A 25,379-nucleotide genomic window follows, 5' to 3' on the forward strand; every position below is an offset into this window, starting at 1 on the left:
ACTTTAATGAAAACTCCAAATACAGGCAACACCACCACAGACATGTTACCGGCAGCAAAACCAGCCAAAACATGTCCTCTAGTTTGAGGTGGTCTTTTCAGCTAAGGTTGGGAAATGGCCCAAAAGTGTGATCAGTGTTCTGGTTTTTAAACCCCACTTCAAAGTAAAAAAAGCTGATTTTCCTCTCTCGCTGCTTAAGGCAAATTTAACTGGATACACATATGGCGTAAGTGCCAAACCCATTTAGAGTTGGAGGAACTTGCAAAACATACAGGGGCAGATTCTGTTGTTCTTACTCACTTTAAACAGCTCCAGCTAAACTAATGGGACTTCTCAACACAATTAAGAAAAGTAAGATTCAATCCAAAAAGAATATGCACATTTCATAGTTGAAAAACAACTCTTCAAGGAGTACAGTGGTAATCTGGGGAGGCTTTCACGTGGCCATTTAATGGACAGTTACATACATGAAAAAGCAGCAGGACAATCTTATTTCAGGACTGCTTTTAAACAGTGATTTTCTGAACTTCATTATCTATGCAAAATGTTTGTTAGTTGGGGGAGAAACTTCAAGTCAAGATGTTCTGGGGAATCAAACTGGAAGTATTAACCTCATGGAATATAGCACAGTTTAATATCAGGTTAACATAAAACATTCAATTACAAGACACAGGTAGCATTCAACAGCTACGTTTTTCACGGGCAGGAACTTCAGCAAGATGGAGTGCAAGATTCTTCCAGAGAAGATTTATGTCACTTCATCCTTTATAGCCGTACGCATATATATTTGTAAATAAACTAAGAACTCCAGATTAACGATCTTCTTAAAACATCCGGTAAAAACACCATGTGAATCAGGAGCCCGACGGCGAAGGAGGAAAGGTTTTGTTGGGGTTTTTTCCTCCACAAGAAACAATGCAGTAACTCCAAATCAACCCCGCGGGAAGAGCGGGGCAGGTGCCTCAGGGCACTGCCCGGGACTCGCTGCCCGCCCCGGCGCCACGGGGAGGGACCCCGCCACCGCCCCAGAGTGGCTCCGCGCCCCGCCCGGACACCCCTTGCCCGGCAAGCTCTCCTCCCTCCCCACCCTCTCTTCCTCCATCACTTCCTCTCCCCCTTTCCTCGCTGGTCCCTTTCCCCCTCACCTCAGACCCTTTTCCTCCCTCTCGGTACGTCCCCAGCCCGCCCCGCCTCGACCTCTCGCTTCTCCTCCCCCCTCACCGCTTCCCCCCCCGCGGCTCTCACCCTCCCGGGCTTTCAGCAGCACCGTGTTGGCCACGATGTTCTCGATTTCCATGGTCGGGGGCTCCTTCTCCTCAGGGCAGCCGGAGCGGAGGCCGCCCCTACTGCCTCCTTCGCCCCCTCCTCCAGCCCCGCCACCGCCGCGACGCCAAGCCTCCGCTCATCCGGCCCCGCAGGACCTCAGCGCTGCGCTCGCCTCTTCCCCATCACCCGCTGCTCGCCCCGGCACCGGCCTCCCCCTCCCCGAGGGCGGAGGCAAGGAGCAGGCAGCAACCGCCCGCCCCGACCATAGCTCTACCGCCCTCCTCCACCCGCCTCAGCCAGCTCCGCCTCTGAGCCGTGGGGCCACCTCCCCATCCCAATGCCCTAGAACTACAACTCCCAGCAGGCCTTGCGCAGAAGCACTGCGGTATCCCAGGCTCACGCCGTGCTCTGCTTGCTGGGGTATGTAGTACATTGAACCCTTCCCGGCTTTCCCCCCGGCACGTCCCAGAGCGGGAGGGGAAAAGAACGCCAAATTGCGCGATGGTTGGTTGAATCAATCTCGCGAGACGTGTAAGCTTGCCGGTACGCGTGCGGTGCTGCTGGAGCATGTCGGCGTGAGGGGAGTGCTGTCCGCCATTCGTTCCCTCCTCTCCGCGCCTCTGCCGGCTCTGATGAGGCTTTAGGGGAGCTCTTGTACGACTCAGCACGGTGTCGGAGGAGAGTAGTCTGGCCCGAGGGTATTTGGGGGTGTTTTGGGCACCCCTCCCCGGCGCCATTTTGTTGTCCCTGTTTGCACCTCCGGCCTTGCCCCTGCACGCTGAGCGAGTACCGAGTCTCTCCTTCCCCACACGCATCCGCAGGCAGCCAGGCCCAAAATGGGGAAGGCATCTAAGCGGAAGCGAAAGGTCTCGGCGCCTTCTACAGCCAGGGGCCCTGTGAAGTCAGCTATGGCCATGGTCAAGAGTAACCCGTTTGAGGTGAAAGTCAATAGGCAGAAGTTTAACATCTTGGGGAGGAAGACCAAGAATGATGTGGGGCTGCCTGGTGTCTCACGGTCCAAGGCCATCAAGAAGGTAAGAGGGCATCAGAAATTGTAAAGAAGGATGGCATTTGTGGATATAGCTGTACTGGAGAGGTTACAAGCCTGGAGCCATCTCAGGTCATATGAGAGGCTGCCTCTGTTGTGCACATTGAGCAGATGGTGAAAATGTGTCTCTCCAGTGCGGTTCACAAGGTTCAGGAGTGGAAGTCTCCCATATAGCATATGTGGGAATGTTTCTCTTTTCAAATTACCCAGAGCACAATGGCACATGTATGCAGGAAGATACTGGACCAGAGTGCAGGTGGTTGTCAGTGTTTATAATATTGGTCAGTTTTGGTCACTTCAGGATGTTAAAATTCTTACAGTGGTGCAGTGTTGCTGTAATAATGAAAGTTTGAAAGGGCACTAAGATCTGAATGCAGTGAGAGATCTGTAGATACAGAGAAACCACCATTGATTTGGAAAGTATGCAGCTTGTATTTTTTGCACTGGTTAAATAATGTTGTAAAACTATGTTGAGATGCAAAATAATGATCTGGCCTCGTTAGAATGATTAACTTAAGAGGGTAAATCTGTCTTCCATCTATACCGTTTTGCAATTGCTTCTTTATCTGCTTGACATCACTAGCTACCTGGTCAAATCTGTAATGCATAAGGGAGAACATTGTGTCATACTACATACATCTGGGATTCTGGCAACCGACCCTGTCCTTGAGTGAAGCACTGGAATTTTTTATTATTTGTCCCTTGAGACAAACCAGAAAGAAGTTAAAACCCCTGTCAATTCTGTTAAGGCTGAAAAAAGCATGATTTGAAAGTATGCCCCTGAGATTCTCTCTGACATGTTGCATACAAGCTGTTGAACAGAATTTAAAGCTCTTACTTAAAGGAGAAGCTCATTTTTTGAAGTAGTGTAGCAAAAGGAAATGGATAGTTTATCATTTTTGCATGCATTCGATATTTTATCAGTGATAAACAGAAATGCTTTTCTGTATCCCAGGTATTAAGAGATATTAAAGCCTCAAGCACGGTGTTTAAGCTGCATGATAATTGATATGTTCTGTTCAAGAAGTAAATACCAGGTAGAACTGGGACAGTTGTAGCTGAAACCTGAGTTCTGGTGTCACTTAAAGCAGCATCTGAAAGTTGTGAATGCTCAGTGAGGCTGCAGAGACCTGTTGTAGGAAACTCAGCCTTTTTCTTTAGTGCAGCAATTTGTGAGTTCATAGTAATAATTAATAGCAACAGTACCTTTCTGTGAAGTTCAGTTAATGTGTTTTAAATAAACATGGAGGGTTGGGGTTTTTTTCAGGCTAAACACACCAGCATTTTCTTTCTTTATAAACTATGTAATGTTTTCAGCATGAAGTTCTAAATTAGCTTTCAGTCTTCATTACTCTTTGTTTAGATTTTAGAAAATTTCATGAATGTTTAATATCATGTTTTAAGGTCTTGGGGCTTTAATAGAAAATAAATCAGATGCTTGACATGACTTAGATCACTGGCATTGCAAAGTAAACCCGTTTCCTTACCTGCCCCATAAGTACAGCACATAATACCTCATATAGGTCTGCTAAACTTCCTTTTACCACTTTCATGCGAAACCTCCTGGTGCTCAACACTAAAGCAGACAGCTAAATTTATGTCCCTACTTGGGGTTTTATACATCTTAGCTGACAAGACTGAAGGAGATTCTGCTGATACTGGGGCTTGTTTGCTTTCTTTACTATGTTATTCTTGGGCGCTAAGCTTCAGACAAATTAGAATTCTTCAGTGGCAATGCAGAGGTTTGATATGTGATAAAATAAAGGTGAGATAGTGTACCATATTTTATTTTCATATGGTCAGTTTAGAATACAACTTGATGACTCTGAATATATTTTATGAGCTTCCTATCTCTTTTCTCAATCATTTTTTTCTTCTCTTTCATTGCATTTTGATAAATTGGATTGTTTCCAGGGTTACATGGAGCCTTTTTTGCCTTGGCTTTGAAAGTAGGTATTTTTTCTGTCTTTTAACTTGATCTCCTGTTTTTTTAATCTTTTTTTTAATTTTTTTCCTTCTAGCGCACCCAAACATTACTGAAAGAATATAAAGAAAGGGAAAAGACAAATGTGTTCAAAGATAAACGTTTTGGTGAATATAACACCAAAATAAGTCCAGAGGAAAAGATGATCAGACGGTTCACTTTGGAAAGACAGGTAAAATATAGGAATTAAAAGTAATAACGAACCAAAGCCACAATAAACACTTGACTTCTTAGGTTGGGTCCCCCTTAACAGGGTGGGCTGTGGGGTGATCCTTTTGTGTTATTTTATATGTCTGAAACTTTTATGAAAAGCAGGTTTTTGTGGGAATCAAATTTTTAATGAAAACTTCTTGGTTTTACAGAACAGCTTCTTGAAGCAGAAACTTTTGAGCACTGATAGGCAAGAAAGCCAGTTTTAAGCAGTTTCATTGATTGCGTGGATTTCTTTGACTGCTTTGATTACTATGATTTGGAAATTAGGAAAACACAACCACCATCAAGTAGACATTGGGATTCTAGTACAGCTGTTGAACAGCAGCCCTCTCATTTGCTGACTAGGACTCTTGGTATCATTCTGTAATGTGAATTTTATGTGCAGAAGTGTTCTTTCTGCCTTATCATACTTAGTCTCTTGAATTGAGCAGTGCAATATCTTATTCTACTGATAATTTATATAGGCTAAAGTTTCTTATACTGATGTACAAGTAGAGTGAGACATCATACTCCTTTATGTATTTAAAATTAAAGTTGGTCTGGTAGTGTTCCAGCAGAATACAGGAATAAGAATCTCTTCAACTAGCATTAAAAATATAGGCTTTCTTGTTTTGTTGCCTGGGAACTAAAAATCTTTTGTTATTTGTGGTTTTTTTTTTACTATTCTTAGCAAAATTACGGAAAGAAGAGTATCTATAATCTTAATGAAGATGAGGAACTGACTCATTATGGCCAGTCTTTGGCAGAAATTGAAAAACTAAATGATATTGTTGATAGTGACAGTGACACAGAAGAAAGAGGAACACTGTCAGGTAAGATATGTCAGCTAATACCCAACTGCTGGTTTTATTGTTGGTACCTGTACATCATTTGTTCAGCACTATCTCTACAGTGAGAAAAAATATTACAGAATTGGTTGGGATATAAAAGACAGATTTGATTTCTTCTTAATCACACACAGAACAGCTCTCTGGATTTTAGCAGGTGGTAAGTTGTAACTCCTTACCTGGCAAGGTTCTTTCATCTGTGGGCTTTTCAGCATACATAAGTACTTGTATTTCGAGCCCTTTGGCCAAAATCTGACATATGAGTTCTCTGATTGCTCTCTTGCTCCTCTGTACCTAAATGCTAGTAAAAATATTGAGAAAAACCCCCATATGCCTGTCTTGTACAAAATGTTTGTCACCTGTAAATTATGTGTCTATCATCAAACTCTTTTGGTATGGCCATTCCCATAGGGATGGAAGTAGTACGTTATTGATGCAATAGTCTTAATTGCTCCCATTCTCAAGGAATAGGGATATACTGTCCCATCAGCACTCCAGCACTCATGTATGGATTTGGAAAGAATTCACAATCTCCTGTGTTGTTTTTTTTTCTCAGCTGAATTAACTGCTGCTCACTTTGGAGGGGGTGGAGGCCTCCTTCGTAAAAAAGCACCAAGTGGGCAGCAAGATGAAGAGGAGGAGAAACCTAAATCTAGGAAGGAACTCATCGAAGAGATGATAGCCAAGTCTAAACAAGAAAAGGTGAGTTTTTAGCCCTGAAGTGTAAATGAGCACGATTAAGAAATGGTCACAATTTGTTTTTGCATAGTAGTGGCATAGAAAACAGAGGAGATGGATGTCTAGGAGAAGAGTCCAAGCTCCTTGAATAAGTCATTCTGACTTATGTATTTGTTTTAACAAATACACTGAATATCTGTCATTCTTTTGTATCCCCAAATCTCCCCTTCTTTTCTGTAGGCAACCATTATGCTGTTCAGTGTAACTCTGTACTGCATCTTTTGCAATGAATATGTACCTCTTAAAAATAGATGTTAAATAGTTAAAATTTTTTATTTGCTAAAGATGGTGTTTTGGCTTTACACTGCAGATATGATGTCGTGTCCATCTGAACATAACTGGTGCATTTGATTTGGCGCTTTTTTTTTTTTTGTCCCCTAGCAAGAGAGGCAAACTCGGAGAGAAAGTGCATTAGAACTCACAGAAAAGCTTGACAAAGACTGGAAGGAAATACAAACCCTTATTGCCCACAAAACTCCAAAGTCAGAGAGAAAGGACAAAGAAGTAGAAAAACCCAAGGTAAGGTTTTGGTTTGGTTGGTTTTTTTTTGTTCTAATAACGTACAGTTTTGTCTTACAGTGGCTGAAGTATAAGGCCGAGTTCATCACTTTGTAAAATAAAATGTTGCCTGCTATTCATGTTGAAGGAATGCTACAGTTTAGGACAGGTTGGTTAGTTGGAAGAAAGTAGGGGGTTGGTTTATCTGTTTCATCTGATTTTAACTACCTATTGCTTTTATTAGTTAAGAGAGAGGTTGCAGGTTGAACAACAGTGTTGGCTACAGCTTATTTGTATAGCAAAACATTTTCTTGAAGAACAAAACTTGTTGAGAATGTTGACTTAGTTTGAATGCCTTTGCAGTGTTCCTTGGATAGAACATCTCGGTTTTGGCAACAAACATTTCCTTGGGTAGTGTATCTACAAGAAGGGAACAAAAAAATTTTGCTTTTAAATATATACCTTATGGTTTCAAAGCTTTTTCTTTCATTGGTATTTATACTAAGGGAGCTGAACTTTTAAATCTAAGAACAGGTGTTGTCATGCACAATTTATTTTTTTCTTGTAGAAATTTTGAATTACATTGCAGAACATTTGTGAATTTCCATTTATTCCTTGACAACAGAATTCAGGTTTTGAAAGATCAAACTAATGAACTACGTTAAAGCTGGTCTCAAATAATGAACAGAAGATACTGGATCAAAAGCTGATATTTTGATATATTGATTTTTGGTTTTAAGATGTTTCATAACATGCTGAATACTCTTAATGTGTTGGTAATGTGCTATCCGGACAAAAACTTTGTCATCATCATTTGCTGAAAAGGAAGATAAGATTCCTTTACTTCATTTGTGTGGATCCAGTTTAGGAGTTGTCAAGGATGCAAAGTGTGAATTAGTAGTGCTTTATAACATTAATGTTGAATTGGAGAAAATTACTTAGTTGTGTGTAAGAACAATTCCTAGGGCTGAATTTCAGAGAAGCTGCATGGTTTAGTGACTTAAGCAGCTATTGAGAATTCTCTATTCACAGGTCCAGGGTAATCTCTGCTAGTGACTGTCTTCCCTATTAGGAAAAAAACCTGAATATCAGCATCCCTTTCTGTTTTCTTTAAGATAGACATCTGTGTAACTAAAATAATAAAAGCTTAGCTCATGTCTGACAGTATAAAGTGAAATGTAAGCTACAAATTTATCAATTCTAGCTGCCTTTTGAGAAACAGTATTTTATTAATAAACAATATTTTTAAGTTTTTCAATTAATAACTAAACGATTTTTTATTTAAGGAAACTATTCGTAAGTTTTTCTGTTGTGACTAAATTAAACAGGGAGGGTGAAATTCCAGAGCGTTTCCCTTCAAGTGTTCATTCCATTCCTTGTCTACTACAGAGTTGAATATTCTTGCAGCTTTCTTTGGAAATGGCCTTTTTCTTATATCCTAAAAGTCATTTCTTAACTGTTAGTATGGCAGAGGGGTGGCTGCAAAGCAGAATAATAAAACTTAAGATAATAAACAATTATATAAATATTCCTTTAGCCTGATGAATACGATATGATTGTTCGAGAACTTGGATTCGAGATGAAAGCAAAACCTTCAGAAAGAATGAAGACAGAAGAAGAACTGGCAAAAGAAGAGCAGGCACGACTCCAGAAGCTGGAGGTACACCAGTCATGGTTTTAGATTGTTTTGTAGCCTGTCTTTTGGGAGTGACCACTTATATTCATTGCATGACCTTAGGTTGAAAGTGGCTCTACTAAAGTACAGCTCATCAGAGGGGGTGAATTCAGGAAATCTTCTGTTTGTGTTTTGGTTGCAATCTGATACTACAACAAAAAACCGTAGACTTGGTACGTGACTGTTGAGGTTTATGACATGAGTTGATCTTTCTTCAGTTTGCCTTTAAATGTTTTAAATTATTCAGAGTTGAGAGGTGCTTCTAAGTCAGTGAAGGGAGTATCATGTTGCACAGCAGTTGAATTACTGCACTGGCAAGTCATTTATTGTTTTCTTCTGGTGTGAGAGTCTTCCAGCAGTAGCATGTATATAGCTTTGCTTTGCAGAGGAATAGGCTTCTCTTGGGAAATGTTGCATGCTCCTTCTATTACATGGAGCTCCAGGTCTTATGGAAAGGTTGAATAATTTGGTAAATATTGCTCTTCTATTTTTATTTTTTATTGGGACACATTGAGGACTGCAGGGATCCAGTACCTTCAGGTTACCTCAGAATAGCTCAGTACATAGTAGCAGAAGAGAAAGCAGGATTTATTTTCTGTTCTTGTCATCTTGTGTGATACACAGTCTGTCTGGTTGCCCAGGTGGAAATCCTTTTGCAAATTATTGCTTCAGATACTGCTCATGGAGTCTATTTAAAAATTTAGCATATCTTAAAAATCTTAGGATGTGGTTGTGTTTACTACAAATTTGTTACACATATGGGAAACACAGTTAAACACTGAAGAATCATAAAACACCTTAGAAGCTTACATTTTCTAGTATTGATGCATTGTCTCATAAGCAAAGCAGATAAATTGTAACCCGAGAGAACAATGCTTCCGGTAAACCCAGTTTTAAAGCCTTCCACATAAGATAATGCAGTTAACTCTGTGCTCTTATCAGTTTGCACTCCCCACAAAAAAATAAGGAATCATCAGCTTTTGCCCATAAGTTCTCAAGGTCCTGGTTTTTCTGTTCATCCACTTGTTGGGTAATTCCAGTTAACATTTTTCCTTTGATTTTCCTAGCTGTAGTATTTGAGGGATCTTCCATTCTGATGTAGTTACCTGATTGATGGCTCACATCTGTGTGTGGTACTTCTTCTAAAACATAGGCAGATCGACTGCGTCGAATGCGTGGAATAGACGAACAAGAGAATAAAAAGAAACCCAGCCATGTGTCAGCCGATGATCTAGCTGATGGCTTTATTCTGGATAAAGATGACAGACATCTATTGTCTTACAAGGTAAGGTTTAAAGTTTCATTTAGAGTTCTGACAAGAAGATAGGAAAATCAGATTGGAAGTTACTTCCGTGGAGACCTTTAGTCCAACCTTCTGCTCAAAGCAGGGTTAACTGTGAAATCACCAGTTTGCTCAGGGCTTTATCCAGTATGTTCTTGGAAAATCTCTTGCTTCAGCTTAGGCCTGTTGCGTCTTCTTCTGTGGACTGTGGTGAAGAGTGTTGCTCTACCTTCCCAACGGTCTCCCCTGTAAGCACTGAAAGGTGGTTATTTGGTTCAGGCAGACTAAGCCCAGCTCTGCCTCTCATAGGGCAGTGCCCCAGCCCCCCAGCAGTCTTGGTGGCTTTCTGCTGAACTTGCTGCACTTTATAGATGGCTTTATTGTATTTGCTGCCCAAAAGTTTAATTACTGCTGTATTTGATACAGCTTCCACCAAATTTCAGCCTAAGGATAAGTGGGTTTCTGAAAAAATCCCTTCCCCTGTGAAGTAGCTTTGATTAAGGTGGCAGAGCAATACAATCTTAAAGATGATGTAGTGAGTCACCCTGACTCTTACGCACATGTGTGCATATACTCATCCTCTGATCCTCTCACATGTTTTAAGTAGCAAGGGAACTGCTGCTGCACTCGAAGAGGAGAATAAATTTGTGTGATTTGAAACTGATGATTAATAAGATAAGGATGGGAACAAATATTTATCTGATAAGTTATTTTAACACATAGAATTTAATATGCTTTTTGAACCAAGAATGCTTCTGTAAGTGATGTTGATTTTTGTTTTTCATATCATGTGTCAGTTTTTATTTTCATGTTGATTATTCTGGTCCTCATACACTACCTCCTGTTCTTCTAGTTTCTTACAGCCCCTTGGAAATACCATACTGTTCTTATATCTGTATGCATGCTCTCTCCTTAAAATCCATCTTTACTTGCACTGCTTGGTCAGGGGTAGCAAGGCTCAAGTTCTGTTCATGTGTATGTAATGATAGCTTTGGATGGTGATTCTGGTGAGGTGCTGTCACTTTATCAGTGTTTTAATTGGCTTACTTTCTCTGCTTACAGGATGGAAAAATTAATATTGAAAATGAGGGGGAAGAGGAAAAACAAGAGGAAGAAGAAGAGGAAGATGGAAAGGAAGACGAGAATGAAGAAGAAAATGAGGAAGAATCTAACGAAGATGGGGAGGATGTTGCTGCAGATAGCCACTCTGATCTTGAATCTGACCTTGAGAGTGAAGAAGAAGCTGCAGGGAATACAGAACAGAAGAAACACAAAACAAATGAAAACGAATCACAGAATGTGGAGGAACTAGATCCAAAAATGAAAGCTGCCAAATCAGAGCTTCCCTATATATTTGCTGGTAAGTAAAGGACTGACCCTGTTGTCTTTGGGGGGGTTACAACCAGTCTCTGCCCTGCAGAGAAGGACTTGGGGGTGCTGGTCGATGAGAAAATGAACATGAGCCGGCAGTGTGCGCTCGCAGCCCAGAAAGCCAACCGTATCCTGGGCTGCATCAAAAGGAGTGTGACCAACAGGTCAAAGGAGGTGATCCTGCCCCTCTACTCTGCTCTTGTGAGACCTCACCTGGAGTATTGTGTGTCCTCAACATAAAAAGGACATGGAACTGCTGGAACAAGTCCAGAGGAGGGCCACGGGGATGATCAGGGGACTGGAGCACCTCCCGTATGAAGACGGGCTGAGAAAGTTGGGGCTGTTCAGCCTGGAGAAGAGAAGGCTGCGTGGGGACCTAATAGTAGCCTTCCAGTATCTGAAGGGGGCCTATAGGGATGCTGGGGAGGGACTCTTCATCAGGGACTGTAGTGACAGGACAAGGGGTAACGGGTTAAAACTTAAACAGGGGAAGTTTAAATTGGATATAAGGAGGAAATTCTTTCCTGTTAGGGTGATGAGACACTGGAACTGGTTGCCCAAGGAGGTTGTGAGTGCTCCATCCCTGGTGGTGTTCAAGGCCAGGTTGGATGAAGCCTTGTGTGGGATGGTTTAGTGTGAGGTGTCCCTGTCCATGGCAGGGGGGTTGGAACTAGATGATCTTGAGGTCCTTTCCAACCCTAACTATTCTATGATTCTGTGATGTAGGATCTTAATATATTGATGTTCATCCATGAAGTCCTGCTTACCAGTTGTCTTCTATTATTCTAAGTGTAGCCAGAAGCTGTTATTCTTAGTGATCAGCCCTAGTTATGCTTTGAGCCGTGGGAACCAGATCTCTTTTATCCAGTGCTGTTCCTGCTCCTCCAGGCAGCCTTATAAAAATAAATACTGGGGAGAAAAATTGAAAGACCTGTACTCCTTTCTGAATACATCCAAACCAAAGTTGCAAGTGTTTTGTATAAGGGAAGCCAGAATAGTATTCTACTATCTATACATATATGAGAAAAGGTTACTTTCTCTGCTGTTTGATATTTTTGTCAGAGAGGATGCTTGGGAGAAGCAGGATTTTGAGGTTTAATCTCTGTAATGTAACAGTGGTGGTGTTAGAGACACTCAAAGTCTGCCTCCTTTTGGGTTTGTGCTAGGAGGAAGGAGAAGACACGTATGAAGTAGTACACAAAACATCTATTAAGTACATAATGCATGTAACTATTGTCCTAGTGTAGATTTCTCTAACAAAAATATCTGTTGCAAGATTAAACAACCTTCCAAACAACTTCCTTAATTGCATTTTTCCATCAGAAAGAGATAACTTATTACAGAAAGCCTATTAAATTGCATTCAGGTTTGGCTTTAACTGGAGAGCAGTCACATAAACTCAAAAACTGAACCAGATAGGTTGTTTTGTAGCGTGTGGACTTCTGCAAAAGACTAAATATATGCTAGGGTTGGTTTGGGTTTTTGATGGTTGGTTGGTTTGGTTTGTTGGGGCTTTTTTTTGGGGGGAGGGGCTATTTGGTTGGGTTTGTTTGCTTAAATAATGGCAAGTTTCTTTTAATATCCTGCCTACAAAAGCTAGTTAGGTATGGATTAAAGCATAGATCTTATGGTAAATTTTCCTTTAAATTTCAAGGATGAATGGAATGTTATTTGTTGAAAAACATTTGCATTGTTTATTGACTTATGTTTATATATATAATGTTACATATATGCTGATAGCTTATTAGTGTTTAAAAGGTAATTAAAAGCTGCATTGTATCTTTTCTGAATAATGACATTTTAGAATTGGAAATTTATTAATTGTTGAATTCAATATGCTAAGTTTGATCTTTCTTCCTGCTCAATTTTTGTTTTTACTTTCTAGTTCCTGAGTCCTATGAAACATTTAAGTCTTTATTGGCTGGAAGAACAATAGAACAACAGCTTATAATAGTGGAGAGAATTCAGAAATGCAATCATCCAAGCCTTGCAGTGGGAAACAAAGCAAAGCTGGAAGTATGGGGGTTTGTTATGTTTTGTTTTAAACATAAAAATTAACTTTGAATTCCAGAGTAAGTTTAGTAAATATTCAGGGAGCGGAATAAAACATACATGCTTCTGTGTTGTGAATAACAGTAGAATCAGCATACTACTCTTCATGTTTTAACTTCTTTCTCGCTGTTCTTTTGTGCTCTTTAAGAATATGTACAATGAAGAAAAAAACCCCTAATTTAACATACTATGCTTCTTGCAGAAATTGTTTGGCTTCCTTTTGGAGTATATTGGGGAGTTAGCAACTCTGGATGTACCAGAGCTCAGAACCATTGACAGACTGGTCCTGTAAGTAATAAATCCTTTGGACTTTTGCTCCTTTATGATTTAAACAGAAAAGCTACACAGGGCAAAGCATTTAGCATGTTGTTTGTTCTGAGTAGTCCTGTAGGGATTGCAGGCAACTGGTAACTCTCCAGTTCTATAGTATTTTAACTTTGCTTCACATACTGCTTGAGCTATTAATTGTACCAAGGCATTTTCAAAACCTCAGTGTTATTTTTGATCTGCAAAACGCTTTTCATGGGTAATGGATAAATAATACCATGTATGCATGCAAGCTTCTGTGCATGATGTCTGGACTGCTGAATAAGGGTTTTGGGCTTTGCAGTGGTAGTGTGCAGTTCCCTTTGCAATCTTTGGGTTTTCCATTGGTTTCCGTTCTGTGAATTCATTTGGGGAACTAGATTAAAATGGAATTAAAGAGTATTACAGTAAGCTAATATAAAAGTTCCAAATAAACACTTCGCAGGAGGTTTTCAATTTTGCGTTGTTGTCTTCAAATACCTTCCAGGCAGTTACAGTGACAAGGGAGGCAAATTTGTCTTAAGTTGTAACAAAGGACAAGAGTCAGTGGACACAGGCTGCAACAAGGGAGATTCCAATTAGATATAAGGAAAAAAAATCTCCATAGTAAAGGTGCTAAATATTAAACAAGTTTCCCAGAGAGGCTTTGAAATCTCCACCCTTGAAGATACACAAAACTCAACAAAGCCATGGGCAACCTGATTCAGCTTTGACGTTAGCCTTGGTTTGAGCAGGGAGTTGCGTAGAATGATCTCCAGAGACCCCTTCCAACCAAAATTAGTCTGTGATTGCTATCTTGCCTTTGCAGGCTAATCAGCTTTCTTTCAGTGAGTTATATGTATGTAGTTTTCAGCATATGTTTTTTATTTCATGCTGAAGTAAACAAGTTCTTAAAAACGTGTTGTGCGTAGCTTCCACATTCGTTGCTGTGTTGCGTTCGTCAGCAGGAGCACTGACCCGTTGATACTGTCACACATGCTGCGGCCTCATGGAAAAACTGTAAACACATTTTGATTGTTTTCTAGAGCTGGGATTTATTAATATCACTGCAGACATTTTTAACTGAAAATACTGGAAAAACTCACAAACAGATGCAGCCTCCTGACTGCATCTCCTTGTAGGCACTAACCATAGGCCAGGAGCTGACCTAACTTTGTGGGGATTTTTTGCTTGTTTTAAGTAACAATTTTGCTAACCACATTGCTGCTTCACATGTTGTTTGACATTGTCTAAGAGTATTTAGAGTAATGGGCTGCCTCATATGTGCCAGCATGCATAAGTGCAGCAAAATGTAGAGTTAAGAGATGCAGGAGGATATGTTTTAACCATAGCAGATGATTTGGGAATGTATTTTAATGCTCTTAATATTTTATTTGGTCTTTTTTTTAATTTAAGATTTAGCAAACAACAAAATAAAGATCATCTCACAAGGCCCAATGAAAAATACATGTCTCTGTAAACTAGAAGCATTACAGTAAGAACCGTAGAATCATAGAATGGTTTGTGTTGGAAGGGACCTTTCTAAAAAAATAATAATTTCAGGGAATTTGTTTTTTTTGTAATGTGGATGGAACACAAGAAATCTTCCTACAGGTGCCTAAAAATGATGTTTTAATTAACATCAATGGTGCAACTTGATTGTGACTTACATTTCTTGTTACTAGGCCATTGTACAATCTTTGCCAGATGTTTCCTGAGGCAGCCAGTGACAGTATTAAGTTTATCCTTCGAGATGCTGCACATGATATGGAAGAAGTAATTGAAGTCAAAGGCCGTGCAACATTTCCAGGCTTGGACACGGTAACAAATGCATGCCGCTAGAAAAAGCTCTTGTTCTTTCCATTAGTACAGTAAAAGTGAGAAGATATAAAACTGAGTTTTATATCTCAAAGTATATAATGAATTATTAGTATCTATGATTTTTTAGTTTCTCAGTATTTTTAATGGCCTTGCTGGAGATAAGTTGTAACAAAAACCCCTGCAACAACAAAAAACCCGTAAGAAACAAACCACCACACATGCATTCTTCAGAATAGAAGTGTGGCTCCAGTACTAATTAGGGGAAAATAACTTAAAATTGCCACTTCAGTATTCATAGCAGAGCATTCTTTGTTTTCCTGATGAAACTCAAATGGGTAGTTACAGGAAAAAGTGATGTCAGTTACGTACTGTTTTCTTTAATTGTGTTAAGTGCAAATAAGTGCTGTAGATAAGTGCTTTATCTCCTAGGTTAATAAAAATAACAAGATATGTTATGAGTATAAAAATAACATTTCTTGGCACTTTTTATATGATAATTACTAAATCAATAACTCAGAGAGATTTGACTGTTTTTTTTTATATTAGTAATATTCCAAAATACAGTGGCCATGCTAAATATGAATAGATTCCTTTTTCAGTATCTGGGTATATGGCTGTTAGGGAATTACAGAATGGAGCATATGGAAAATGAGTGTTTATTGTTCTAAAAGGTTTTGAAGACAAACTGTAAGTCAATAATCCAAAGGGAGCTACTTGTTTTCTGTGTCCCAGCTTGATGAAGCAGTGCTACCTAATGGTAGAATTAGACTAACGAAGGAAAATAAGACTAAAGGATTTACTTAGAAGACTTGGTTCTTGCAGCTTGGAAAATGTTTATATTGAGTTCTTTTGAAGAGTCTTTATTCAGGATATTTTTGGATTTTGCAGGAAATGTGTTGTAGTGAGCTTTTAACTTCTACTTTTATTTTGCCACTGTCACCCTTATGCCACCAGTCACGCTTCTGACTTCCATTCCCTTCAGTGAACTTTCCCAGGTTTCAAGCCATCATTATCTTTTAGGGTAGAATTATATCACTCTCCTGTTCTCAATGAACTTGTTTGTATGAATGCTTCTTAGACCAGCTGTGTTAGTAGGCGTGTGTGCCTGTGTCGTGGTTTAAGCCCAGCTGCCACGCAGCCGGCTTGCTCACTCCCCTCCTTCCTCCCCCCAGCTCCCAAAGGGATGGGGAGGAGAATCGAAAGAATGTAACTCTGACAGGCTGAGATAAGAATAGCCCAGTAACTAAGGTATAATACAAATCACTACTGCTGCCACCAATAATGATAAGAGAAATAACAAGGGAAGAGAATACAACCGCTCACCACCTGCTGACCGATATCCAGCTCGACCCCGGCAGTGATCTAGCCCTTCCTGGTAACTGGCCCCAGTTTATATAGTGGGCATGATGTGCTGTGGCATGGAATACCCCTTTGGCTAGTTTGGGTCAGGTGTCCTGTCTCGGCTTCCTCTCGGCTTCCCCTCCTTCCTGGCAGAGCACGAGACTCAGAAAGTCCTTGGTCAGACTAAACATTACTAAGCAGCAACTAAAACATTGGTGTTATCAGCACTGTTTGCATGCTGCAAGTCAAAACCACAGCAGTGCACCAGCTACTAAGAAGGAGAAAAATGACTGCTACTGCTGAACCCAGGACAGCCTGCTGTTAATCTAACCTGAAATTTGCACTGTGGTATTTAGTAACCAAAATAGTTCAGGAGAGTGTTTATGACGGAAACTTCGTGGAGAGAAACAGAGCTGAAACAATAAAACTTTCCTTGCATTTAGCTTACTATGTAAATATCCACTTAGATAATTTTCACAATTAGTATCTAATCACTGTTTAGTTCTTTTGGCTGCAGCTGCTGTTGTTTGATGTGTGCTGGTATGTGAGAATCCTGGTTACTTGATGGTCTGTGTTGAGGAGCCATTGAAAGGTGTCACAGGTCCTGTGTTGCCACTTGCTCATGTGTTTGCGGTGTGAGAGTGTCATGGTGGTGGGCTGAAGAGAGTCAGATTTTCTCAGGAAGCAAATGGGGTTAGGAGGCATAGTTCCCTCTCGGCTGTTCTTTCAGCTGTCCTGTTAAATTAATGCAATGTTAGACCTATACTGAGTATTCAGTTTTCGCATGTAACATAAAACAGTCATCTCAGTAAGTCACGTATTGTATCAGATTTCCCAAAATTGTGTATATTGTAGTATTTTTAGACTATTATGTAGCAGTTACTCATTCATCAGTTACATATGTGGAAATTCAAGATCCTGGGAATAATGGCTTAACTGTATTTTTTCTGCTTTGTGTGTTTTCAGCTTATTTATTTGAAAATTATCTCTCTGCTGTTTCCAACCTCTGACTTCTGGCATCCAGTTGTAACACCTGCTTTTATATACATGAGTCAGCTACTTACTAAGGTATGTCTGTGATGTTGCATCTCAGTATATAACTTCATTTCCTTGTTTCTTCGTAGAACTCCAAATATAATGTTAACATTAGTGTATGTATTGGATATGTACTGAAAAGGCAGCTTTGTTTTTAGTGTGGTCACAGATAGTAATTGGAAGAAAAAGGGAAGAAGGAAAAGCCCTTGCAGAGTAAAGTCCAACTCACAAAACCATATCTAATCATTTTTTCAAGCTGTCACACAGAATCCCTTATATGGCAAATTATACAGGAGTAATAGAACAGACTGAATACAGTCTGAAATCATTCATTACTGTTTTTTCTTCCATATATTGCATTTGTTCCTACTTCAGAAAGATATTTACTTAAAAATAGGCAGTTTGTTTTCTTTGAAAATTTACCTAAGTGCATTGCAGTGCAGTTAAAATATGCCCTTATTTTTCTGTCCAAATACCCTGCTTATATCTGTTGCTGTCAGATATCCAAGTTGCTCTGAGCCTTACATTTTCTTGGTTCATTTCTGAAGAACTTATTGTTTGTTGTTTAGCACCTTCTAGTGGCTAAACCAGTTCTGACAGACTTCTTACTCACTTCTGCATTTACTCTTTGGTGAGGGCAAGGGAAAGCCGATATTTTCATTTAAGTCCAAAGGGTGTAATTTTACATATTTTAAACATGTACAGCTTATTTAATATTTCTACTTTTTGGGAGATTCTATATTGGTGATGGATAGACTTCTAATGACAAATATTTTATGCCTTTTTTTATTTCTCTTTTAGTGTCGCATCACAACATTGCAAGATGTTATTAAAGGGCTATTTATATGCTGTTTGTTCCTGGAATATGTATCTCTCTCCAGAAGATTTGTACCAGAACTCATCAGTTTTCTTCTTGGAGTACTCCACATATCTCTACCCAAAAAACAGGCCCAGGGTGAGTTTGTTCAGAGTAAATGAGTAATAAACTTAAGTCAATAAAAGTATTTCATACAGAATTCATTGTTTTGAACAGAAGACCAAAATAATCTGCTATGTTAGCTGTACACAACCTTGGGCATCTTATTATGAACTAGATCCTCTGGTGGTGTTGGCAGGAAGGAAACAACTGGAATTAGTAAAGGATATGAAGTCATGTTGGCCACAGTGCAGTATTTTTATAATATTGCTGTTCTGAATAGACTCTGTGATTGGGCTATGCTCTGAAATTCAGTTTCCAATAGATTCCCAATGAGGACCCTGGATCTTTACAGTGAGGCAGCAGCTAATGCTGCAGGTACCCTCCTTCTTCAGCTAATAGCTGTGCCAGAGATAAATGAGGGAAAATACATCACAAAGTTGGTATTTTTCTTTTTTCCTTTATTTGACATGGATTTGTTGTAGTGGGCAGCTGTCCCCACAAACAGGACTGGTCTGTGCTATAACATAACTGTAAGGTTGGTAACTTGCGTAGACAACAGGAATAATAAACCTTATCTTTTATCCGATCTATATGCTACCAAATGATTTTTATTTGTGAGTCTTCCTCTTTCTTCAACCTTTTCTTTTGGATTTGTTTCTAGCTTTAAAGTTATTCTAGATCTGGGGCTTTTTTTGTTGACAAGTTGAGTGACAATAATTCACTTAATAGGAGCTTTGGCAGAGCACAGTAACTAATTCATGTGTTAGTATCTCTGTCTGGGTCGCTCTGAGTCACTTAGCATGCGGGAAGAGACTGCCAACAGGATATTCTCAAGTGAAAAATTCAGCAATTTGTTGGCAAACTCACAAAACGTCTGGGATGTAATGAACTACAGGCTCTATATGAATATGCTTGTCACTCTTGATAAGACACCTGAAGAGTCTCTGTTCTCTAGGCAGTTGTCAGTCTGATGAGGAATGTTCAGCTTCTGTTGCTGCAGTGTTCCAGTACATGTTCAGTACTGCTGAGTGGTTGTCTTGCAGGTCCCCTTTCCTCACCCACTTTAGGATTTTTCTGCCTTTCCATGCTGGAGTGTTTTTTCTTTTGAATTCTTGAGTTATTAACAGTCCCTTTTCTCGACAAGCCTGGCACTGCAGTTTCACCTTTATTAGCTTGTATGGGCTGTACCCTACAGACTTTCTCCCAGCTGCCTCTTACAGCCTAGCAGTTTCCTCTGAAGTGTGAGCCAAGGTTACACAGCTGGGCTGTATCAGAGCTGAGCCCTGGATTCTCAGAACACCAACAGCTGAACTCTTAGACGGAGGTGGGAAGAGGTTATGGAGTGGGTGGGTTACGTAGCACTTAAAGTATTTTCTCCTCAGTGTACTCTCTTAGGAATGTTTGATCTACAAAAGGGTTTTCATACAGTCAAAACATAGGGTTCTGCAAAATCACATAAGAAACTCTTTTAAAATATAGAGGGGTAATTTATAATGGTCCACTTTATTTTTTAATTTCCTTAGAAATTCTGTTAATGATTTTGCACTAGTTAGTTAAATTTGCATGATGTTGGTTTCTGGTAGTGAGGGAAAGCTTGATAAAGGATATGTCAAAGGCACACTGTTCTCTTTCAGAATTTTTCAGTCAATATTGATGTTTGGAAGTTAGCAAAGTATCCAGTCATGGTTTTAAGTATTCATGGTGGAAGTATTGCAGAATATTTTAGATGAGCATACATCCAGTTCTATGGAAAGTTAATATACTGTTACACCAAATTTCTTGGGGTTCAATTTTGACAGTTAAGTAGAATCAGAAAATAGAGCTCTTATTGTTTTAATTTTGCGCTTCATCCATAAATTTCTCACATGAAAAATTATGTGGACTACAACTTTATAAAAGGCTGCAATACAGTCTGCTTTAGACTAAAAAAAACCCAATTATTACCTTAAAAAAGAAGAAAAGCTGGAGGTGGAAGGAGTGAGAAAGCATTGTCATTGTTGATAGCCTCAGCTAATGGAATTGTTAATGAGATTTGCTACACTCTCACAGATAATAAAACTTGCATATCTTGGTTCCTTATCTTTCATACGTGTGTGTAATAATCTCACAACTTTCGTTCTCAAACCTTATGAATTTCTATTCAGACCTACTGACTTCTGGCCTGTGTGTAAAGAGCTGTGTACAGGTTCTGGAGCATGTAAATATCTTAACTTTCAATTTGAATTTGAGGTAGGTTCCATTGCAAGCTTGCAGGACATAAGGAAAACAAAGAAGTTGTTTAAAACAAAAGTCCGTCAGAGACTGCAAATAGTTTTCTCCCTTAGCCGTGAAATTCCTCAGATGCTTCTTTCATGTTACTCTATAAGTAGTGTTTCACAGAGCAATTTATGATCAGAAGCACTGTGATTCTTAAGCATTTTCTGTATGCTCTGCCCCAGTATATATTCTGTGTTTCCTGCTCTTCTTGTTTTAAAACTACTTAGCTGGAGTTGGAGAGGAGCATGTATCTGAGGGCCCCTGCTAGACCAGGTTCCTGAAAGCTGCATTCAACCTGGCAGTGAACACTTCCAGGTGTTCCCTGGATCCTCATCTGGGCAACCAGTTCCAAAGTCTCACCACCCTCACAGGAAAGAATTTTTTCCTGATGTCTAATGTAAACTTCCTCTCTTTCAGCTTTAGCCATTCCCCCTTGTCCTGTCAATACATGACCTTGTCAGAAGTCCCTCTCCAGCTTTCTTGAAGGCCCCTTTTAGAAACTGGAAGCTGCTCTAAGGTCTCCCTGGAGCTTTCTCTTCTCGAGGCTGAGCGACTCCAGGTCTCAGCCTGTCCTTGTATGGGAGGCACTCTGGCCACCTGATCATCCTCTATGATTATACATTCTCTAGCGTTTTTCATTATTAGAGTAACATAATACTGATAAAGTATCCTTTAAGGCAGTACGATTAAAAACGTAGAAACAGTTGTTGGTTTTCTTCCTTCAGAAAGAATGGTTAGAATTCATCTTTAATGATTGTTGTTCTTATTTTTTAGGCTATATTGTTGTGCATCCATTTACACCAGCGGGGAAAAATTCAGAACTGCTTTTGGTATGCGATAAGAAGGATCTGGAAAGTTGGCAGAAGCAAAAGCTGCCACTGAGTGTTGTAAATAAATTAAAGGAAACTAGCAGAACAGAAATGAATCATATCAGGTATGTAGGAAATGTGAACAGAAGAAATATCAGATCATCTTTTGGGTAATCTTAGTGACAGTGCTCCTTAGGAGTAAAAACAGAAGTAGTGAGTAGTTCTGCTTTATTTTTAATGTACTATTCTGTAGCATATGAAGTTGCTAATCTTTCTCCAGAATGTTTTGCAGAGCACTTGTTGGAGTGCATAGACCTTCCATTCCTCTTCTGTACAGCTATGAACTGGTGAGGTAGAGTTAGAAGAGGTGCTCAGTACTTTGAACTGTCAAGCTCTTCAGCAGGAAATGACTGTATTTATATGTAAACACTGTTAGAAGGTGTCAGTTAAGTAACAAAGCACTGAAGTTAGGAAAGACCGTAAATAAACATGTTCCTTAAAGCTGTATTCAGCCTCATTTTCCACCTTGCACATGTGTTATAGCATAACTTACTTCAGAGATGAGTAAGCATTTTGTTATGAAGTTAAGAAAGAAACTCCACACCCAGAATGACTAATTCTGTTTCCATTATGTTTTATAACTTCAGAACCTGTACCAGAACACTTTTAGAACTGGTATAGAAACTTGTTACTCCACATCAGTTGCAAAGGCACAATAGTAGCTTGTACTCTGTGCACTGACAAAAAGCTTTGTTGCTGATAGATTTTGCCTAGGAGAGTGAAATTTTGAGTCTGAATTAACTGCTAGGAACAACCTTGTAACTGGTTCTGTCACCCAGTCTTAATAATAGATGCTGCTAACATTCCCAAAATTCAGTTAACTTACTAATTTTCTTTGAAAATCCACTAGTTTTCGGAAGTGAAGTTGTTAATTCTTCTGTGCGTTAACAGGTTGTCATGTCTAGCCCTGTGTTTTGACCTTATTAAAAAATGCACAGCTCTGTATGAGTCTTTACCATCATTCCATGAAATTATGCATCCTGTGAGAATTCTTCTTACGCAGCATGTGCCAGTGAATGAATATCCTGAAAAATTGCAGGTATGTGTTCCTGAAGAATTAAATAATTGATATGTTTGATAAATTTGGTGATTTTCATCTGTGCTTGAAGAAACAAAAACCAAGTATAAGCAGTGAGATTTTTTTTTTTTTTTTCCAAGGGTCAGGCATCTGCGTTTTGTGCTCTTCAAAAATCATAGTGATGTTTCTGTGAAAAAACAGAAGAGCAGAGAATCATAGCATCACAGAGTGGTTTGGGTTGGAACGGACCTTAAGATCATCCAGTTCCAACCCCCTGCCATGGGCAGGGACACCTCACACTGGACCATGTCACCCAAGGCTGTGTCCAGCCTGGCCTTGAACACTGCCAGGGATGGAGCATTTACCACTTCTTTGGGCAACCTGTTCCAGTGCCTCACTACCCTCACAGTGAAGAACTTCTTTATATCTAACCTGAACTTCCCCTGTTTAAGTTTTAATCCATTATCCCTTGTCCTATTGCTGAAGTCAAGGTATTTTTTCATTGTATATCTTGTCTTGCTCCTCTAATTGAAGAGAACAGCACTAGGCTTGTAATAAAAGTAACATTCCATGAGTGACTTAATTTATAAGAACAGTAATCAGGTCTTGCAGTTGCTCTTGTACTTTTGTAATGAATCTGTAAGATCTTGATACAGCCCAGTAGGTGGATTAAATTGATGAGGTAATCAGAAAACCTAACATAAAGATGCCTAGTCAGCTACCTTGAAACAGGACAATTGTGTATCTTCTAGCAATGAGGTTCCAGTTATTAATCTGTCTCTTCTGAATGTATCGGAATTGTCTTCCTCAAAGAGGCATCATGGGTTATCCTTAGAGAACCTGTAATGCAAATGGTGCAAAATGGCATATATTTTTTGCTATCAAAATAAATAAAATGAACAATAACTCTTAAAGTAACCCTGAAAGGCAGCTGGACTAAAGACTAAAGACTAGCTTTAGTCTTCCTTCCTAAGCAAAATTACCTACAAATCTTTCTTACTGCCTGATACCATCTTAATAGACTTCCAAAATGTTTAACAGTTATTCAGCCTAGGAAGCTTACAGCATTTTAGTGTTAGCAATGTCCTAATGAATAGCAGCAGCTTTACCCTAAAAAGAGCATATGGGGAGGACATTGCTGTTGATTCAATTTACAGTAGTTTGTGTCTTTGATATGCTTTTAAAATTGGAATTTGATTTGCATTTTCAGGAATGGTACCACAGTGCTCTGAAAGAGCTGGAGAGCAAAGTAAAACACTACACCCCACTGATATGTGAGAAAAGGAAGCCAGTGCCATTGAAACAGTATACACCTAAAATTATGAAAGTGTAAGTAAAGCAACACTTGGTGAAAAGTGAAGGTGGGTTTAAATGTTAAGACTTTCGGCAAGCTGGAAGGATTTGGAAAAGAGGACACGAAACAGATAACTGTGGCATTTTTTTCCACTAAATTTTTCTGCACAGATCTCAAGGGAACAGCTATTTGGGTGGTAGGGAGGGAAAGAAACAGGAAGTACACATTTATCCCCGAGTAACTGATCAGACTCTTTCTGTGGAATTCATCTGCAGAGGTCTGAAAAAAATAGTATTGGGAGATTCCAATTTTCTCCAGTCATCTTTCATTTTTCTACTGTAGCTTTTTTAGTCTCTTCAAAATACAAGGTCCATAGGGTGATTGAAGTGTAAATGTTGTGTGCTTGACCTTTGCATGATGGTGATGTGCAGTTAGAAGGTCTGGTGTGTGTTTTTCAATATGGTCATTGGGCAGCTCCTTATTTTTGCAAGTTAATACTATCATATGCAGGAATTAAAATGCTGAGCTAGTATTCATAGAGAAACGCCTTTAAAACATGGGAAAGTTGGGTTTGTTAAGGTGTTCTGTGCTCACACATATGTTCTCTTTTCAGTCTGGAGTTCGGAAGAAAGCAGGGAGGCAGCAAGCAGGAACAAGAAAGAAAGCAGTTGATTCACAAACATAAACGTGAACTGAAAGGAGCCATTCGTGAGATTCGGAAAGATAACCAGTTTCTGGCTAGAATGCAGCTCTCAGAAATCATGGAGAGGTAATGAAGCCTTTGTTCTAGCACCAGTTTGGAGGTTCTTGATGCTCTGTGTTCATTTCTTTGCTGTGTGCCAAGACAATAACGATCAACCATACTGAAATAAATATAATCTGACAATTTGGGGAAAATAAACATTTTCAATAGTTACGGTTTAAAGAGTTTTCAACTTCGCAGTTTCATTTCTCTGGTTTAAGAATATACAAATCTTTTTTTAATGTTTTTATTGAAAAGTGTGTGGGAGTGAAATTTACGAGTTGGGGGGCTTTTTATAATTGTTTTCCCTAATACAATCTTTCTGAAATATTTTATATGTTGATTGTTTGTTTTGCAGAGATGCAGCCAGAAAAAGAAAAGTGAAAGAACTTCTTGGTAGCCTTTCTACACAGGAAGGTGAATGGAAAGCATTGAAAAGGAAAAAAGGGAAGAATTAATTGGGACTACAGCAGGAAACTGGTTTTACTGCCATATGAAATAGTCCAATCCTGCGGCTTTTGAACAGATTTTAATTGTATTCTTTGGATACATTCCTTTTGAGGAGACAACATCATCAGATCTGTTTGAAAAAGTGAACCTGCGTGTTGGAAAAATCTACAGGTTTTCATAAGGAAAATAAAATATCACTTTTGTATGTGGTATACTTCTGTTTATTTTAATAATAGAGAATATTTTGATGAATAATCAAAATTGAAGTGTGTGAGACCAGGTTTTAGTCTAACTTGAATTACACATACACACAAAGTTGTACAGCAGAAACCTTTTGTTATCTTTTTTAATATTGAACAACTGCAGGCAGCTCTCACAGTGGTATATTTGCAATT

The 25,379-nt window shown here is 39.3% G+C and overlaps 2 protein-coding genes across 4 annotated transcripts in view; one reads left to right on the top strand and one right to left on the bottom strand.

Moving 5' to 3' along the window:
* The window catches only part of GRK4 (G protein-coupled receptor kinase 4), a 37,136-nt gene extending 35,659 nt beyond the window's left edge, over positions 1 to 1,477 (bottom strand). The window contains exon 1 of one of the 3 annotated variants that reach the window (XM_065660259.1): positions 1,246 to 1,475. In XM_065660259.1, the coding sequence (XP_065516331.1) occupies positions 1,246 to 1,297 (52 nt within the window). In that variant the 5' untranslated portion in view covers positions 1,298 to 1,475. Of the gene's footprint in view, positions 1 to 1,145; positions 1,168 to 1,245 lie in introns of those variants that run through there. The other 2 variants (XM_065660281.1, XM_065660291.1) reach the window with 2 other exon arrangements.
* A 310-nt stretch (positions 1,478 to 1,787) lies between these two features.
* On the top strand, positions 1,788 to 25,189 carry NOP14 (NOP14 nucleolar protein). The gene is made up of 18 exons (XM_065660305.1): positions 1,788 to 2,300; positions 4,336 to 4,470; positions 5,182 to 5,323; positions 5,895 to 6,040; positions 6,458 to 6,595; positions 8,112 to 8,234; positions 9,403 to 9,534; positions 10,594 to 10,891; positions 12,788 to 12,918; positions 13,157 to 13,242; positions 14,925 to 15,060; positions 17,368 to 17,469; positions 18,238 to 18,391; positions 21,386 to 21,545; positions 22,372 to 22,519; positions 23,709 to 23,827; positions 24,406 to 24,561; positions 24,893 to 25,189. Exons 1-18 carry the CDS (start codon positions 2,103 to 2,105, stop codon positions 24,990 to 24,992), a joined length of 2,604 nt encoding a protein of 867 aa, XP_065516377.1. The 5' UTR covers positions 1,788 to 2,102; the 3' UTR covers positions 24,993 to 25,189.
* The last annotated feature ends 190 nt before the right edge of the window (positions 25,190 to 25,379 follow it).

The sequence above is a fragment of the Lathamus discolor genome, chromosome 1 (genome assembly GCF_037157495.1).
Source record: "Lathamus discolor isolate bLatDis1 chromosome 1, bLatDis1.hap1, whole genome shotgun sequence".
NCBI classification, from domain to species: Eukaryota; Metazoa; Chordata; class Aves; order Psittaciformes; family Psittacidae; genus Lathamus; species Lathamus discolor.